Below are 20,452 nucleotides of genomic sequence, written 5' to 3' on the forward strand. Positions count from 1 at the left end.
ACAACTGGACGTACCATTATTACATGGTAAATTGTATGGATACCTTAAATTTTTTAATTACATTCATGTTTCTTGTGGGTTACCAAATATAGAGCTAAGCGGAGTATAAGTGGCCAAAAGTCGTTTTATTCACTCCGAATTATTGAAAATATAGAATTTGTTGCCGAACGCTCAGAGTAATCATTGCCTGTAAGAGAAACGTATAGGATTTTCAATGTTTCAATTACATTGTATGATTCTGTTCTCTAAAGTGAACTTAATGTCAGTTAAGAAATAAGACTTTGAAGTCAACGTAAATGAAAATTATATGAGTAAACAATTGTTTGAAACGATCCAAATAATTAGCGTGATACGTGATTATTTTTTTATTTTTGATGTACATACCTCTTTATTATATTGTAACTACCTCTTTGACAGTATTACGATCGAGTACAAACGAAAAAGAAATTCCATCCAACTACAATTTTTTATAAACTTCTTGTATTCAGGTATACAAACGTATAAGTTGTATGATGAAGGCGCGCGTGCTGCCCAAAGCTATATTTACATAATATTGTTACCGCACGAAATATTTATATGTAATAATATAATACGGAATAACATAATATTCAAATATTATTCCTCTGTATAAAAACAGATATATAGGGTACAGTTAAATTTCTTTCAATAATAATTATTCTTACTTTTTTTTTAAAAGTCCGTATACAATGTTTTTTTTGTGTGTGTCCTATAAAAGGTCAAAGGCGTTACATTTAATACATCTTATGTGATTTTTATTTATATGAAATTATAGAAATCAATGTGATTTCATAAGATTTTAATGCATTAAAATTGTATATCAATACATCAAAGTGTTGTAAACCTTTGAAGAAGCGCTCACTCATTTATTGTCCGTATTTATGTTTGGTGGTACCTATGTGTAGAAAAAGTAGAATTTAATGAAAATGTTTCCAACATTTAAAAAAAACTTTAATATCTAAGAGAGAGGCTAACAATTACTTATTTTAGTAATACTTCAGATAATAGTTTGCTATGCAACTGTAATTGCTGAATTCATGGTCTCTGTTCTCTCGAGGACTCTCTAGAATAAAAGATAATAATAATAATGGGGTTTAACCTCATTTTCTCTGATAAATACGCCTATAACAGAGGCCCCCCACATCATTATTTGTTAACCTTCATTCATTTTAACTTGACGACAATGTGATCAATTCTGCACTCCCATTAATTATAATTGTTCACACTGCCTCTGCCTGGATTCGAACCCACAACCTGAGTCTAGATAGACGAACAGTCCGTGTCTAACGCCTTAGACCGCTCGGCCATTTAGGCTCTAGAATAAAAGATAAAAGATTGTCGTAGAACTATTGTCAATAAATTTCAGGATGATAAATAAGTATATTGCCTTAGAGCTAATTTTACGATGTTTTGTCTTGCTGGATTCAACAGTTTTCATAATCAAGCGTCATGTAGAAGTAATTTAGAAAATATTTTCTGCGGTGTCAGTGCAGAACTAAATAAATACCTATTACCACATGCATTTTCAACCAATCAAATTAGCCGAATTATTGTCAAAATCTAAACTAGTAATTATAGTAACTTTTGATAATGCTTTATCAATAACTACTTTTCTCAATAACAAATTTTAAACAGCTAATTTTCTCATTTTATAGACGTAGATAAATAAAGTTTTGTACGATCTATGTGTGATAACGCATTATGAACGTAGGTACTTCTAAGATTGCCCAATCGTGATACGCACTTGTTGTGAAAATTTTAAATGCCTACGTTAAAAGTTCTCTTATCCCACTTGTATCGTAAATAACTATTGTGTGTATAAAAAATCAATGTTTCTTTTGTTTAATTATTTTACTGAACAACGGCTTTCGCAACCACCTACTATGTTTATTGTGTAATTGGATGTTTAAACCAGATGCCAAATAAACTTTTGTATGCTGAATAAATCATTTACAAAAATAAAAACTATCGTAATTGTACTCTTACAAATAAAATCTAACGTAATTATTTGCATTGTTTTCTCTGTGCTTAGTAAGTAATTAAATTGAAAGTAATAAAGATGTCGATAAACAGTAGCACAAGGTCCTTTCAAGAAAGCCGACAATACAAATATATGGTTTATGATTATGTTATGTTACTTTATATAATTATTCTTTATTGACAAAAATATCTAATCGTTACTTTCACATAAATTTTCGGTATTATATTTTTTCAAGCTTTGCTCTTATCTGTACATTAACTTAATGATATTTCATTACTAGCTAACAGGTATGGTTGAATTTAAATTTTCGCCTGCAGTTGAGGTTTAAATTTTGTCCCCGATTTATGATTTTTTTATAATACTTTGTTGGACTTTTTATTATAGTTTTAAGTGAATTAGATTTGTAAACACACCTAGCAGATTGACTATTGCATTTTTCTACATAGCGATTACAAACCTTAAAATTGTTGAGACTTTTTAGAAAAAGTTGATTTATATTTAAGTAAACTTTTATCAGCAGCAGTTTACTTTCAACTGTTTAAATTTTAAAATATATCACGTTAAATTTTGTTTAAATATAAAATTATTGCAATTTTCTCGACAAGTTAAAATTTTTCTGTTTCTGAGTTCTCAGTATGATTTTATGGTATCGGAGCCTAATGATGAGAATGTGTAGGTCACAGGTCACAAAAAAGTACCGCTAGTTAAATTTATTTTACTAATTTCCATTAGCAAAGTTTTTTCAAAAATTAAAGTAATTGACGTAACGTGGGTTGAGATGCAATTTCTGAACCGAAAATTGATTTTTCGATAGTTAATGTAGAATTACACATTTAAACAAACCATTGCAAGATGAGTATAAGATATAAATTAGTCAATCACCTTCTAAATATTGATTTTGTTCAAAGGCCAATCACTGTGAAAGTGTTTACTCATGTTCATGAAACATATAATGAATAGACGATGTAGGTATTTGTCTGTAGATTGGAGAAACAAGTCATTCTATGTGAAAGATAGATGAGTGTGGTAATTTCCTAAGTAAAAATAGTTATTGTGTATTCGAAGACGAAAATATCATTGTTAATGAAAACCTATTCCAGACATTTATCGAATTCGAATTACTATAACTATTTCGTAGTAGACGTTATAATTGATATAGAATATATTAAAATCGTTTACTTGAAATGTCAAGGCTGATTTAGTATTTTGTCTAACAATAAGCTCAAAATAATTATTTTGATATTATTGGTACATAAGATCAAAAACACAGGCTATACGTATGTTTTCACTCGGTGGAATCGTAGCTCTTAAGTTACAGCTGATTTAATTGAGATGGTTGACAAGTATATTTTGTGAAAATCTGATCAACAATTTTAAATTATACCCTCCGTTCATTAATTTTATTTCATTACCATAGTAACGGCATACTATCTTATTAATACAATTTATTGAATAGGCATATAAGTCTATGGATTTCATATAGGTTTACATTGAAAATTTAATACTATTTTCTAATAAATTTAAATAAGTTATTATGGTAATTTACATTTAAAAAATATTATTTATGTATATAATCGTTTCTTATTTTCTAACGCAGCAAATTTAATTAATTAATGAGAATTGAAAAAAAAACTCGAACCCGGACCTCTTGGATACATGCCAATTGCATTATCGCTTATCTCTTAGTTTGGCTATACGAGCTCTAGACAAAGAGATTAATATTTTCAAATACGATCGATTTATCATTTTTGTCTGTTTGTCCACGTTCTTATATTTTTTTATACATAATGTAAGTTTTTTATTCTTTTCCAATGTGGTTTTTGGATTGATAATTGAGTGAAATTGAATTCATAAAAGATTTTGATAGGGAAACTGGCAGCTTAAAATAAGAAACTTTAAATGTCGTTTTATAATGTATATTTATTATTCTTTTTTAATAGGGCCTTTTTGACAGAAATAAACTTGTTTTGCCCTGTAATTAGAGATTTTTTAAAAATTACATAGTGAATTTATACAAGTTATATAAAAGAATTGTAATTAGAGAAACCTGTGATATTTAAAGTTTATTATTTTAAGCTGCCAGTTTCCCTATCAAAATCTTTTATGAATTCAATTTCACTCAATTATCCAACGAATTATATTCAATTTGTGTGGTCCTAACAGCACATATCAATAATGTTGGTTTCGTTGGAGATATTAGTTTACCGACGCCCGGGAAAGTGCGGTAATATTAAATTAAAGAAAAATATTTTCTTTACATATGTTACAAAAAACTACCTTACAACCTTGTGTTCAATTTTAAACGTCAAAGCCTTTCGGTTGTATAATTGATGTTTATTTATGATACAATGGCGTAAAGTATAAAGACAAATCACTTGCATCTTTAAGAGAATACATTAGTACATTAGTCAGAAGGAATAGAAACGAATTAATCTATTAAGATGAGACGAATTAATCTATTAAGATTTTTTATTTGAAAGGTAATTTGAATAAAAGTGTTCTTAAGTGTTCTTAAAATGATTCAAGAAAATCTGTTAAGTTTAGCGGGACTCCTAAGGGAAAACCATTTTTCGATGTTTTAAAAGCCATGAGAATGAATAATACGATTTATCGATGCAAAAGAGAGGAATGTGATTACTGTTTCTTCTTTTTTGTATCGAAGGTTATCTTAACTTTGAATTTAATGTTATGAATATTTTTAAGTATCTAAATTGGCTACTTTTGAAGCTGGCTCTATTCGGCACCAAATAGATAAAATTACAACATCCTATTGATGAACAAACAACATAGTTTTGAATTATATATAAAAAAAAAAAAAAACTGAATAAATAAATTTACAAAAAATAAAAAAAAAAAAAAAAAAAAAAAACATAATATTATTATAAATAATAAATGTAATAATATTCACTGATATATAAATGTTAATAACAATATGAAAATAAAATATACCTCCCCCAGAAAAATTTGTATTATAATTTCGTCATGGTTATAGTTTATACAACAATAATGTACATTCATTAAACGTTACATACATACATACATACATTCAAGTCTAGTGCCATGCGTAATATTTCACACTCGTTTCAGAATGGATAGAAATTGGTACCCATGAGAACTTGAAAAATTTTAATGCCATGACAAGCTTAAAGTTAATAAATTCTTGTTTAGGATGATAGTTAAACAAGCTGTTTATGTGAGTACGACCCTTATGGTCTACGGTTCCAAAAAATTACTGAAACTTGAAACATATATATAAGAACACTCTCCATTAAATTACCTTTTTCCTTAAAGTATTTTGAAGATCGTCATCACTTTTTTATTTTTTTCGGGAACGGAACCCTAAACTAATACTTGAAACATAGCTAAGAACACTCTTCGTTAAATTACCTTTCAAACGATATAAAAAAAAAAAAAAAAATTAAAATCGATTCATCCGTTTAAGTCCTATGATGCCACAGTCAGGCAGACACACAGACATAGCGGTCAAACTTATAACACTCCTTTTTTTTAGTTCGGGGGTTAAAATTGACCTTTCCTAAAGCACTGCATGTTAGTCACTGTTGTGGAACAATGACGTGTAGCTTTGAGGTTAAACACGCGAGTGCTCTTCAAAAGTTACTGAGATCAATACTTGGCATAAGGAACGTATTTTTTTTAATGTTGTAGGATAAGTTAGGTTAGGTTAGGATATCATGGCTGTCCACGAGCGACACACTTAGACCGTATGGCCCATTATGATACCATGTATGTGTTTTCCTACCTATTCTGCCGATTAGTTCAGCTCCTCAATTTTGGGAGGCTAAGTATACCTCCTTCATGCATAGAACATGCCCTAAATCAGCCCATCACAAATATTGAATAAATTAATTTTTGTTTTGACGGCGGGAATCAAACCCGCTACCCTATGCACACCAAAGTCTCCAAAAAGTTGTTGGGTACACTGACAAAAACCTCCAAAATTTCCAGTCATTCTTAACCGTCAAATACAACGCTTGGTCCTAGAACAAATATATACACGCACACATATACATAAGTTGCACAAGATGGAAGATATAAGTGAAATTTTACCACTAAAAAGACGTTATTATTTTATTTATAAAATATATAATATTTACATGTTATACTTAGTAACAATGTATGTATCCTACGTTTTGATATTTTATAAATCAGATCTTTTTATAAGATTAAATGTTAAACTGTCAAGTGTGGATGGCTTAAAGTTCTGTTATTAAAAGGCTTCAGGTACAAATTAAAAATTCGAGCGAATGGAAGGAAAAGCAGTGAGATGAACGATGAGCTTTAAAAAATAATAGTTTTTTGAAGAAGTTTAATTTAATCTGTTAATTTGTATGGTGATTTTGTTAGAAATATTGTGATAGGTGCACATATCTTATGTCAACCCATTTCCCACTTAGGTATACTTATCCTGTTTCAATGCAAAAAATGGAAAACAAATTTTTAGTCACACGGATCCTTTGGAAATAATTCTTCATTTTAGTCAAAAATCGAATTAATTTTCATTTCCCTTGTAGGAAAAGGCGAGAAAGTGGGCCTTTAATTATGTTTTTCCTAATCATCTGTTAAATAATTTCCAATAATTCCATATAAACTTTGTACGAGCTTTTATAAATTTGTATTGATCAAATGGGAAAATTCTTACTGCCTGTAATAACATTTTGGTACAGAATGCTAGAAAGAGCTTTATAAAATAGTTGTAATCTTTTTACAAGTTTGTATATTTATACCCTAAGATGGTGTCCAACATCGTATTCAATCTTACATCAAGTCCTCTTGTCGTTGAGTACCAATAATACTTCATATGTCTTTATATTTTTGTACCAAGTGGCTCTTAAAAACTTATAATAAAATTATAATTCTAAAAACTTTGTCTAAATCTAATACACTAAAATGGAATGACTGGACTATCCGAAAGACTAGGCTAGACTAGGAAAAAACTACTGAACGGATTTGAATGATTTTAAATAGTTAATGTAAAGCAATTCATGGCCATCTTTTCTGGTATAGGTACTCAATGAATTATGACTATTTCTTAAAAAAATTGAGAACTGTTCATACATTATAAGCTGTGTATAATTAACCCTTCGAGTGTTGTGGATGGGTAATAAGTGAGATCAATAGAGATGGAGCCTATAAAGCAGTGGTTTTTACTTTTAAGCCCAGTAAAGCGGGCGGGTATCAAGTAGTAAGAAATATTTGTCTTAAAATACACAAATGTTGTATGTAAGTACTCGATCAATTTTTGAAATTTGTTTGATTTTTAAAAGCCCCGAACTAAAAAAGGGGTCTTTTAAGTTGGATCGCTATGTGTCTGTTTGTCTGTGGCAAGGTAGGGCTTAAACGAATTAACCAATTTTGATTTTTTTTGTTTAGTTTGAAAAGTAATTTAATGAAGAGTGTTCTTAGCTATGTTTCAATTACCGGCTTAGGGTTCCATACAAAAAAACGAAAAAATTGGCGATAATCTTCAAAATCGGCACAGTTTGGAGAAGGCTTTAAGGAAAATGGTAATTTAATGCAAAGTGTTCTAAGATATGCTTCAAACCAAGTTTAAGGTTCCGTACCGGGAAAATTTTTCGGGTTTTTTTTAAATTTTGTTAGAAGAGTGATCATTTTTAATCATTAATTAATTTTAGTCTAAAACAAGTGAAAACAAACAATTGACTGAGTTAATTGTTGAAATACCATGCATAGTCAGTGTTGATTTCTTTATCACATTACACATACAAACATGTGACACACACATAACTAATAATCAAGTATAGTACATATTATAAAATTTCCGCCTAATTGGCGCCCTCACGGATAAACAGTGATGTTTACGAAAAAATGTTTCAAACAAAAGTTGTTTAGTTTTTGATAAGGAACATTTTTTTACATTTAATTTTTACTTTTGTTCTATCTCTAACGGTTTACAAGATGGGTCCTATGGACCCAAGACCCAATTGACCTATGATGCTCATTTACGAACTTGACCTCAATTTTTACGTCCTGAGTACGCTGTAAAAATTTCAATTCGATATCTTTTTTCATTTTTGAGTTATCGTGTCCACAGACGGACGGACGGACGGACAACCGGAAATGGACTAATTAGGTGATTTTATGAACACCTATGACAAAATTTTTTTCCTAGCATCATTATTTTTAAGCGTTACAAACTTAAAACTAAACTTAATATACTATGTATATTTCATATATACATGGTATAATGAACATTTTGAATGTACCTTCATGTATTATGAATATATAAGATGAACAGGAAGAAATACATTAGATAATGATCAAAGTATAATATATCTTTTTATTATTATTATTATTATTAATCCTTTTGTAAGATTATAATAATCTATCAATATTTAGTAAAATATTCTTTATATCATTATCTAATCAATCTATCGATCAATATAATGTAAGAATTATAAGTAAATGCTTTTTTGTACTCTATGATATGATGATGTGTATAGTATTTTATAACCAACAGCAATAAATAATATTTAAATATAAATTTATAACTGCAGTTACTGGGCGTTGTAAGCTTTATTTTATACAGACTAAGCGTATGCTTTATAAAGTTACAGTAAAATCTGTTTGATTGGAATTTAATAAATCTATCCCGATTGATTGTCTCCCCAATATTATAGTCACTCTCAACTATAGCGATATTCGCCAAAATAGCAGACTTGGCACGAAAATATTTTATGATATATTTTCAAATAGCTTTAAGTGGTAATGAATTGAGGGTAGGCGCATACAAAAGCTTATATACAACAAAGTTTTAAAATTTCCGGAATTTTTCTGAATAACAATGACGGTTTTTGCTATACAATTTGACTATTTGAGTGTTAATTGGCCACAATTAAAGAGAAGCAAGTAAGAAGTAGAGGACGTGCCACCTACGACCAACAAACTTGAAATTTCTCCGGAATTTCTAAAAATAATCATGAGTGTTTGGGCAATGCAATTTTAGTGTTAATTGTCCGCAATTAAGGGAGTCAAATAAGAAGCAGAGGACGTGCCTCTAACGGCTAACAAACTAGGAATTTCTCTGTGATTAACAGCTAGTAGTAGGTATGAGCAATGTGTGTAAAGTAGAGTATATGTTATCCTTTCTACTGTAAGCATACGTTTCATGAATTTATCGATTTGTCTTTTCGAATTATATCTTTTTCCATGTAAACACTTTTGCCCTTTTGTTCAATTTTTTTCTCTACTATAGTAAATAAAATTCATTCATGTGAGAAATATGACAAACTAGCTTTTTGCTTTATCCCTATTCGCACCGCGCGTGAGTTTCATAGAAGGCGTTTCCATGGTAACGATACACTACTTTAATTATTGAATTGTATGGATTCATATATAATTGTATGGATTGTATTTATGACTTTGAAAATTTAATATTATTGTCTCAAAAATTTAAATAATTAATTATGATAATTTACATTTGAAAAATAATATTTGTGCAATTTGATTTCTTATTTTCACAATTTTTAATGCATTAAGTTTAATTAATTAGTGTTTTTCAATAATTTTAATTTGACATTTTTCTATAAGATTAACATAACAGCCTCCTTTATCGCCAAAATTTTTCACTGCAAGCGCTGGCATCGATTTTATTGTCCCTACCATGACTTTGCACACTACAAATACAAAGAACGGTATCGTTTGAATAAATTTTTAAAAAATTTTTCCCTAAGCATTGTTTTCATTATACACTTTTCTCCGAGTGCATATAAGAAATCGTAACGATTTTATGTAGGAAATATTTAGGAAAAGTAGTAAAGAAATTTTAAAAGAGAAGTTCCTTTGATGTAGAGGTTCTTCAATTATTATTTGTATTTTGGAGAATGTATTTATCGATTAACATTAGTCAATTTTGAAATTTTTATACTTTTATACAAAGTTTTAGAAAATAAAACTTAGGTACTACAGAATTCAACCTTTTTTCTCATTCTTTATTATAAACACAGGAGACTTTCATGTTGAAAGTTTCAAAAGACAAATTTAAATATTAAAAGGGAGAAAGTAAAAGGTACCTAACTTTTATTTTATTTAGTCATGGAACAAATTTTAATTTGACTATTTATGAAATTCTTAAAACTGTACAAATCAGAATTAACGAACCTCGTTCTCGTTAATGGTACAGCCGAAAACTGCAAAGGGCTCCTTGCAGTTTTAACCCCATGATCATTTCTATTATTGATTTTGGACGTAAGTAGTTTAGGAATGTTCTTCCTAAGGATTTCTTACAAACATTTTTGACTCCATTTATCTATGTTAAAAATATCCACGTTTTTTTTAAAGTTGTTCGTAGATTTGAATGTTTTAATCCAATTGGTGAAAAGTTTGGAAAAACTAAATAACTGAGTCACGGTATGTTAATAAGTATCTATATTTTTGCTTTAAGAACATTTCTTTTTTTGTTGGGAATAGATACTATAAATTACCTTAATTAATTTATCACGAATTTCCCATGAAAAAATACCAGGTTGTTGACGTTTTAATTGTTCAATACGTGCCTCAATTTCAGCGGTTGCAACACGTGGTTTGGATCCACCAATAACACCGGGTCGTATACTTCCAGTCTCTTGATAGCGATTCAATATTTTCGAAACACAACCATGGGATACACGTAACTGACGTGATATAACACATGGTCGTATACCAGCAGCAGCCATTTCTACAATTTTTAATCGGATATGATTTGGTAATGGACGTCCGTTAATAAATACTCCACCTAATTGATTGACACGTCCTTGACCTGAAACAAGAGAAAATTTTTAGTGAAAATTTAGATGTCCAAAATTGAAGTATTATATGCAATAGTTACATTAAAATAATTTTAGTACTTTAGAAAAAAACTAAGGTTTTTAACAATTTTGTGTTGTCTGCTATACATGTTAGAAGAAAAACCTTTATCGCACAATTTTCATTAAAAAATGGCTGGAACTTTTCAATTCTCGAAAGGTTTGAATATAAACCATAATTTAAAAGAAATATTTCTTCAACCTTCATAGTTCATTGTTAAATCCTCAATTTTCTTTATAACCAAACTTGCCCTTCTTTTCCAAAATGAAAATTATACAAATTACATTGATTTTGAGCCATATAGTGGTTTTATTAATAAAATCATTATAAGGTGATTTTATTAATAAAAAATATGAATTTATAATCTCAAAATTTTCAGTTTTCTTAAACGAAATTGATCTTAATAAAAACAAATATACTAAGAAAATTCGTAACACAGGAGCTGCATTAGCTAAGCGAATCCATTCAGCGATTGAAACACTTCTTAAAATTGAATATTTCATTTCTAATTTTTCAAGAATTATTATTTGGAAAACTAAGCGTTCAAAGAAAAAAATGCAAGGGTATTTTTGGCTTAAAACTGATCAAAATATACAAAAATATTTTTATTTTGAAAAATTATTTTGTACTTTGCACATCCTCCTACTCCTAGCTTATCGATCCATATGTAAGAATCAACTGCTTCTTTTACATATGGTCTTGCATATCCGATTGTCATGACAACACTTATTAGAGTGAATTTTTAAAAAAGTATCGTTTTTTACATAGAAATTTTTCTTTAAATTGGTGATCTGTCGAAGTTATCTCTAATTTTATTTCTTTCTTCTCGTACTTCATATGCAATATAGAAACATATACAAAGCATATACTAAGTTTCAATTGCTTTCTTAATTTTGTTTTATGAGTAACTTTTTTCGGTAAATTTTGTGATTTCCTTACTCAGCAATCAGTATATTGGTCGGAATTAGTCTCATGAAACACGTAAAATAATCAGTATATACATACTGTTTGGCGATACTGTAAACTACCAAAAAATAAGGTGACATTGTATTTATTTTGAAAATTATTTATTTATTCTTCCAAATCAATTTCATCTCATTCAAAGTAAATCCCTCCCGATGCAATGCACTCATGTCAACGGATTTTCGAAACACTCGTTGTAGTCACTTTCCGGGATTGCCCTCAATTCCGTCTTCGCTGCCGAATTAATTGAATTTCTTCTATCGTATCAAAACGGTGTCCCCGGAGCGGTCTTTTGAGCTTCCTTAACAGTGAGAAGTCGCACGGCCCCAGATCAGGTGAATACGGTGGTTGCAGAACGATATGGGTTGAGTTTTTGACGAAATGATCACGAATTATGAGTGCAGTATGGGATGGTACATTATCGTGGTGTAAAAACCGTGGTGTCTTTCCACAATTCCGGTCTTTTTAGGCGGATAACGTTACGCAAATGACGCATATCGTTCAAATAATATTCCTTGTTGACTGTTTGGCCGGGCGGAAGGAAATCATCACGCACAACAAACGCGCGCAGTTTAAATTCAAATGTCACCTTATTTTTTGGAATTAGTATATTTATTTTCATATCTAACCGCCTTGATTCCTAAGGGATTGAAAGAAAGCTCTAACAAATATAATTATCAATTTCTAGTTCATTGAAATTATAATTTCAATGAATTTATAATTATTTTTAATAACAAAATCAATATCTAAAAAAATTATTTCCAAACAAAAAAATAAACTTTGTAATTTTGTAAATTTAACCCAAATAACTAATCATTGTAACCATATTGTACTTGAAGCTAAGAAAAAAACCTTAAATATACAAATAACAAAAAAAAAAAAAATATTATGAATTAAACATAAAAATACAAATACAACAAAAGTTCTTATTTAATTCTTAAAAGAAAACCAAATTATTTATTTTGAACAATAATAAGTTTTAGAGGTGTTATTTATATTTAGTTAATAATAATTATTAAATAATAATGGCCTTTAAAATAATTATAGTAATTTAAAAGAGTAAAAGAAAAAAAAAATACACAAACTCAAACAGAAGAACGTAATATCTCTCAAGTGAAATGATTATTATATTCATTCTAAAACAGGTGTAAGATTGTTATAAAGGTGCTAAATGACTTTAGTTCATCATTGGAACATGAAGAGCAATTATATAGGGTGGCCACTGATTTAGTGATCCATGAACATCTCTATATATTATAAATGCGAAATTAAGCATGTTTGTTTGTTTGTTTGTTTGTTACGCTTTCACGCTAAAATTAGCGAATGGTGTTTAATGAAACTGTACAGCAATATAGCTCATACTTCAGAATAACACATGAGATATAATTTATATAAGATATATTAATAAAAAAGTAATTTAAAAATTAATTTGATTTGACATTGCCATTAATTACAAATTTCTGTAAAAATAGTCATATGACATTACCATAAATTACAGATATCTGTGAAAATAGTCAATATAAAATATTTCACGGCCATCTTTTCTGATATACTGAATGAATAATTACGACTATTATACATTTAAAAAAATAGAAAACGATACATATATTTTACCTGTGTAAAACAATCACCGTTATTTCGAGTGTTATAGAAAACTCACTCTAGTATATGTTATAATGCTTATTCAAACAAAAAATATACTTTTCCGAAGAATTAATAAAATTATAAATCGCTGTTATTACCGCTGAACATACATTTCGTAGTTCCACACAAAGAGAGTGCCTCAGGACAAAAAATCGTAATATCAATGAAACTTGCCATTTTATTTATTAAGTTTGGTTTTGTAGGAATTTATCGAAATTAAGTATTTCGACTTTCAAATTTTTCGATTATGTTTTTTTGTCTGTAGTAAATGTTTAAAGAAAGCCCTTAACAACTTGCAAAAAAGGCAGGATGCTTACAACTGTCGGATTGAAAATAGTTTTTTATGAATGTTTTTTATAAATGCACTGAAACTTTCTTAATTCGTTCGATACGAGACAAAGTAGCTTCCAACTTATTTTTTCTGGACAGGAATATTAATCATTTATGTTCAAACTCATTTAATTAATTGTTTGATAATATTCAGTGCAAAGTCAGTTTATTTTTATTTCGCTGTTTCTAAATTCGTTCACACGAAAGCTTGTTATTTCTAAGTTTACAAGATTTAAAGCAAGAATTAAAAACTAAGCAAAAAAGTAAAAGGAATGTTTATTAATTTTCTTACATGAGTTAAAGACAAGAGACAATTTTTTGTCATTTGGGACACTCGATACAAGCCTTATCATTATGATTTTCAGCTTCATAATTTAAAAATGAATTTACTTTTATATTATTCAATTCTTTTTTTATGATGAGGCTCGGTTCTTTGAAAAAGAAGAATCACTTCACAGTGAAGTTGTGTATAGACTACTCATATAGTGAATATAAATGGATGAATAACGAACACAGTTAAAATGCTAGACATACTGGGACCAATTTAATTATGATACATAAACATATTAGATTTTTATTCACAAGTTTATAGCTACTATAACTAAGAAACTAAAAATGAAATTTTTTACATTTTTTTAACCATAACTCGAAAACAGTCAGGATAGAAAAAAATGTCAAGATACAAAAAATGTTGAAAATAGTCATGAAAATGTAAAAAAAAAATTCGATTTTTTGGCGTCTTAGTTACTTAGTTCCTAATCTTCTAGAAGTGTAACGTGTTAACAATAGTCAAAAATACAAAAGCTATTGGTTTTCTAATCAAATATGTATTTAATCAAAACCATTCGATGGTCGTCAAAGTTGTTGATAAATAAATGCCAAAAATATAAGATCCAATTGGTTTTGAATCAAACATTTGAATCAAAACCACACAATAATTAACGAATAACGAATTCTTTTTAAACCGGCGAGGGTTAGCAAACATGCCATAGGACAAAAAAAGCTTTGAATAGTGAAAATATGAGATTCAATATTTTTATTTCCTTGATTTTTCACCACGAGTGGTTATTATGAACTTTTAAGCAATCTCACGCGCGCAAATTTAAGGGCCACACTCTCTGACTAAATTAATTTTTCTACACCCTCACACGAACAGTTTGCGCCTCGTCGCGTGAAAATCGGAGATGTACTATTTAAATTCCGACCATAAAAGTCATATTTCCTCAACTTGTAGTAAAAGCCTAAGACATCTGTTTATAAGTTTATAGTAGTCAGTCATAAACAATAATTTATTGAGATATATAATTAATTAATTTACAACCCCGTTGACTTTACAATAATAAATATTATAAAGAAAACAGTAGCAAATAGGCAGCGATGATCAATCATTAGCTTAAATAAACACTAAGGGTTGTCCATTGTTATTAAAGTATCATCATCTTTCTTATACCAATATATGTGTATGGTTGTTATTATTATATAATTGTTAATTTCCTGCTGACAATGAACTGGCTGACTGCTGTTGAATGTAATGCTGCCTATCTGGTGAGTGATGTGTGTGCAATTTTAAAACAAACAAAAAACAAGAAATATTGTAAAGGAATTATTCACTGTTTGAACTGTGGAGATGAGTTTTGTAAGATAGTGTAAATATTTTTGCTAGCGAAGCTTTCGTCCTTTGTTAACGCCCAGCCCTAGATTTAGAAATTTAGTTCTACCCCAATTTAGTTATCAAATTTGAGGCTTATAGAAATAATAGTTGGGGAATCCATCCTGCATATTTGCGCGTGAAAATGATAGAATTAGTCAATGCCAACCAATATTTTATGGTCTGAATTGAAAGAAATTTCAACTGTATGTGGTCCCAACAAGATGTACAACGCAGGAGGCAATGAATTATCCGTAGGATAAATACTTAACACAAAAAAGGTATGTATAGAAAGCTGCAAAATTATAAGGACTTTCATGTTGGGCAGTACTAAGACTTTGTTTTTCGATAATTTTAATTAACGAGGTGGCTAATTATTTAAGCGTTCTATGGACAAGATAGAAGTTATTGGCTATATTTGAAAGAGGCGTAGTTTTCCACGAACTCCAGACATGTGACAATATATTTCCTTCCAAAAGCTGCTGCATCATAAACGTTTTGGATTTACTTAGTTAAATAAAGGTAAAAAATGTTGATATAGGTGGGCTTCTGCTAACGACGATTACGTGTGAATAATGGAAATTAAATCCTAAATTTTAAATTAAATCTTTGCCTTAAAAGCATTTTCTGATTTTCTAAAGTAATAATTAAAGGTGTTCCTCGACACTGCTAAGCTTTTTTGGTTTATTTATATCAAGCAGCGTAATTTCGATTTTTCTTGAATGGTAAATAATGGCAAAGCAAGGCTGTGTACAAAATTCCAAAGCTCAGCTTCAATTTTCAAAGTCTAAGCAATTTAAAAATAAATATTATAGTTCTTTATACAAAATTTCAACTTTCTACGGTTAAACGGGGAGATACCAACAAGTGTAGCCGAAGCTAATCTAAATTGATTCAGGAATACTCAAACTGATTACTTTCGTGGAAATCTCAAAGCCATGTTCTTTGCTTTTATAATACTTTTTTTACTGCCCTCTACGAAGCAATAGTTATGTTGCTACTGTATAGCCTCCTGAATTAACAACTGTAATATTGCATGTGTGACCAATACATTCAAGTTCAAGTTTGGGCATACATTTTCAATGATTATTTGTAGAACTTATAAATTTCATCATCTTTATTGAACAAAAAAATTTCAAACAAAACACGGTACATAGAAAAAATGTAAGAAAAGGTATATCAAATTATTATTTAAGAATGAGATCTTAGTTAACAAAATGCGCTAGGACATTATATTCATTATTTGTAGAAAAAGACGGTGAAACTTCTTAAGAGTAAAGTGTACAGGGTTCATCTTACACATTCATAATAAAATCCGTTACTGAGATCGTCATGGTATATTATTTAATAATTAGATATATAAAGTATAATATAGGTACACTCATGGTCTCTTTTATTAAGAATAAGAAAATTTCATTCAAAGAAACTTATTTTTTTAAAGTTGAAGAACATTTACTATACAAGCTGTACGAAAACTGCGCAGTTTTAATCTACATTATAATTTAGATGTTTCTATGTTGTAGATAAGAAGCTTTTTTCTACAAGTGGTAGCGGACATCAGTAGAAATATTTTAAGTCCAAAAATATAGGTAACAAAAATTATTTTTTTCAAGATAAAAGGCAAATTTTGTGAAGAACAATTTATTTGATATTTATTTTGAAATGGACTTGAAATGATTGTTTTGAACTCTATATAGCCTTTCAAAGTTTGTTTTTAGACATTAATAAAAATAATTATGTTCACGAACCTCAACATTACGAGAGAACGAAAAATTTGGGTGCCGATAATCAATTCAATTTTGAATTTTATGCTGAGCAATCAGAGATACAAGATTTTAAATCTGTGATTTAGAAATATCCCATGAACTTTATGAACTGTAAATTTTGATTAATCAACAAAGTTTTTAATCAAAACAGTACATTGGATATTTCTATATTGCCAAATCTAAATATTAGTTCGCTTAGTCTTCCACCTTTTTGTAACGTGGAGGGTATCGCCGGTAAGAGTCATGTAATTTACATTCGGTTCATTTACTATAGCATTAATATTTTGTTGAATGTACTTTGTGAAGGTCAATTTTTTAAATTAAAATATTTTTGAATTTTGTTTTTTCTCTAAAATTTTCACACAATGAAATTAGATCGATTAAAAAAAATATTATTTGATTTATATATATTTTAAACAAATTTTTTATGAATGAATTAATAGAAGAATGTTAAATATTAAAAAAAAATATTTATTAATATTAAACAGGTAAATATTTCATAAAATGAGCCGACCGGCTTTTAAAAAACTTTGTAATGCAGCCATTAAATTTATCCGTATTTATATGGGAGATAATTTTTCTCAAAAATCGTTAAAAGGAAAATAGATAACTTAAAAAAAAAAAAAAACCTGATAATAATATGTTTTGTAGGAAAAGTACGAATCACAGCATTTAGAGAACTAATAGCTAAAGACATGGTCGTTTCAAGAAAATATTAATGCAAGTATAGTAATTTCTTGTCATCTTTGTGACATAAATGGATGTGGACGTTGCTAGATATTGCTTTTTGAGAATGTAAAATAGGTCATTAGTTTGACTGAATTTATGTAATTAATTTTATTTTCCGTTTAAAATTGAAAATATAGGTTTCTTCTAAATAAATAAACACAAAGTTTAAACTTTTCAACTATGTTAAAGTAAAATCAATAATTCAAAATATTATTTCATATAAACTTCGTATAGTCAAACCACAACAGAGGTATTATGAACATGAAAATCATCTTACCCGATTTCACCAGGGACTTTATATTGGTATAATTTATAAAATGTTTTTTTTATCATTTATCGGTTTTAAACGACCAAAGGTAGCCGGATGGAAAGAATATAAATGATAGTTAAATCCTTGCCTCAGGTAACTTTATATCCTGTACTAAACTAAACATAGATAGGTACCTCTATATTCATAGAAATAATCTGATCGATAGTGGAAGTAAGGATATTTAAAAAGGAGTAGATTCTTTACGTAATTTCGATTTCATTTACTATAAATGAAATATTTTATGATTTTAATTCTACTGTTTTTTAACTTTTTTTACAAAATTTAAAAAGCAAAATTCAATTTCTCTGCTTGCGTCAAAATATTTTGTATCGCTATGAAAATTTTTTGAAATTCTGAGTAAATATCTTTTCTCGGTGTGATTCGATTATCTCAGTCTTGTACCCAATAACTTTTCTAATTTAAGGGAAAAAGGGAACGGATTGGAAAAAAAAAGCGGTTTCCTATTATTGGAAAAATGCGATTAAAATTATATCAATGACATCTTACATAAAAAGGTTACTTTTTCCGTAATTATTTTCGGTTTTTGTCGAATAAATACCTTTCTATGAAAATATAAATTTCAAGTTGAAGATAATACAATGTTGGGTTTCGGAGATATAATTGAAAACTGGATGTTCCGAAATCTTTTGTTATAATATACGGTCTTGTTCGGTTGATTACTTGCAATTGCAGACAATGGACACCAAAGCTTTATCCTAATTTGCACCCTCACGAGTAAACTGTGATGTTTACGAAAAATGTTTCATACTAAAGTTGTATATTTTTGTATAGAAAACATTAAAACTTTTGTTTTATCTCGTACCGTTTACAAGACAGCACCCAATTGACCTGTGTTGCTCATTTACGAGTTCAAACTGACTTGTTATGTCCTGAGCAAGCTATAAAATTTCAGCTCGATATCTCTTTTTGATTTTGAGTAATTGCGTTTCCAGCCGGACAGACAAACAGAAATCGATAAATTAAGTGATTATATGAACGTCTATACCAACTTTTTTTCGTGTCATCAATATTTCTAAGCGTTACAAACTTGAGATATCCAATATACAGGGTATAAAAGTTAAAGGTATGTACATGTACAATTTAGCCAAACTCGAAATGCAAGCCAAATTAGTTCGAGTGGATATAATTTATATGACCCACAGAACATTCTAAAAGCGCTTGTGTACTACTATGTACAAATATGCGCCCTTTAAAGTCTCCTTAGCTTTGTCTACTGTTCGCATATCAAACACGCTAGTTTTTGAAAAACCGTGGTATCTAATCAATATACTATTTACGATTGAAATTAAATGCACAGATAAAAATTTGCACATGTGTTTATCATCTTACTAAATGTTACAATTGTAATTAAAAATTGATCAAAACACAATCAAAAATCAAACATTTACCTTTTTTATTTTGAAAAAAAAAATCTATAATAAAAAATAAAAAACGCGATAAAAATATCCACAAAAATTTTTTTTACAATGGAATTTCAATTAATTTTGTTCACCAAAAAATTTCGTTTGGATTCGTATATTTGTTCGGTAAATAACCGAATGACATGTACCATACACAGAAACCATTAATTTGTGGTCGATCTGTGTAGACATTCAGTCTCGTAGGTATTATAGGTATACCTTTTATACATATATTATTATTATTATTATATTATATGAGCGATGATTTAATTTTTATAACAGTGACCACAAAACATTTATTTCCACCATCTTTTTACATTTTGTGTATGGGTACAATATAAAATAATACCATACTAAATTAAAATTTACTAGAAAGTCATTATTATCAAATTAACGCAAACTGTATGGTAGGTAATGCTATATTTTATCACTTTAAACCAGATTTTCGTTTCGTTTAGGATCTATTTATTCAATATATTACTATTACATTTTAAAAAATTGTTGCTGATATTTAGCAATTTGCCTAAAGAAGTTTGATAAAAATCATGTGGCCATCTTGAAAAAAACTAAGTAAATTTTTGAATAATAAAACTAAATAAATTCGAAATAAGTTTATCTCCATATTTGACAATAATTATGTTCCATGGTCATTTTGATCCAGAAATTTAAAAAATCTGCAAAAAATTTCGTATATAATAATAATTAAGATCTTCTCGAATACAAAATTACGGAACTAGTCCAGTATATTACCAGCTTATTGTAAAAGTCATGCCTAAATTTATAGGGCAGACTTTCATACCAGAGATCGCACGCACCTCT

General features: G+C 28.8%; 1 protein-coding gene across 1 annotated transcript in view; it reads right to left on the bottom strand.

Annotated features, from left to right (window-relative positions):
* LOC123301174 (protein gooseberry-neuro-like) overlaps nucleotides 1-20,452 on the bottom strand; it is a 79,999-nt gene that overhangs the window by 44,606 nt on the left and 14,941 nt on the right. Inside the window, exon 2 of the mRNA XM_044883907.1 lies at nucleotides 10,462-10,775. Coding sequence (XP_044739842.1) covers nucleotides 10,462-10,775 — 314 coding nt within the window. The remainder of the gene's footprint in view (nucleotides 1-10,461; nucleotides 10,776-20,452) is intronic.

Source organism: Chrysoperla carnea, chromosome 5, assembly GCF_905475395.1.
Source record: "Chrysoperla carnea chromosome 5, inChrCarn1.1, whole genome shotgun sequence".
NCBI lineage: Eukaryota > Metazoa > Arthropoda > Insecta > Neuroptera > Chrysopidae > Chrysoperla > Chrysoperla carnea.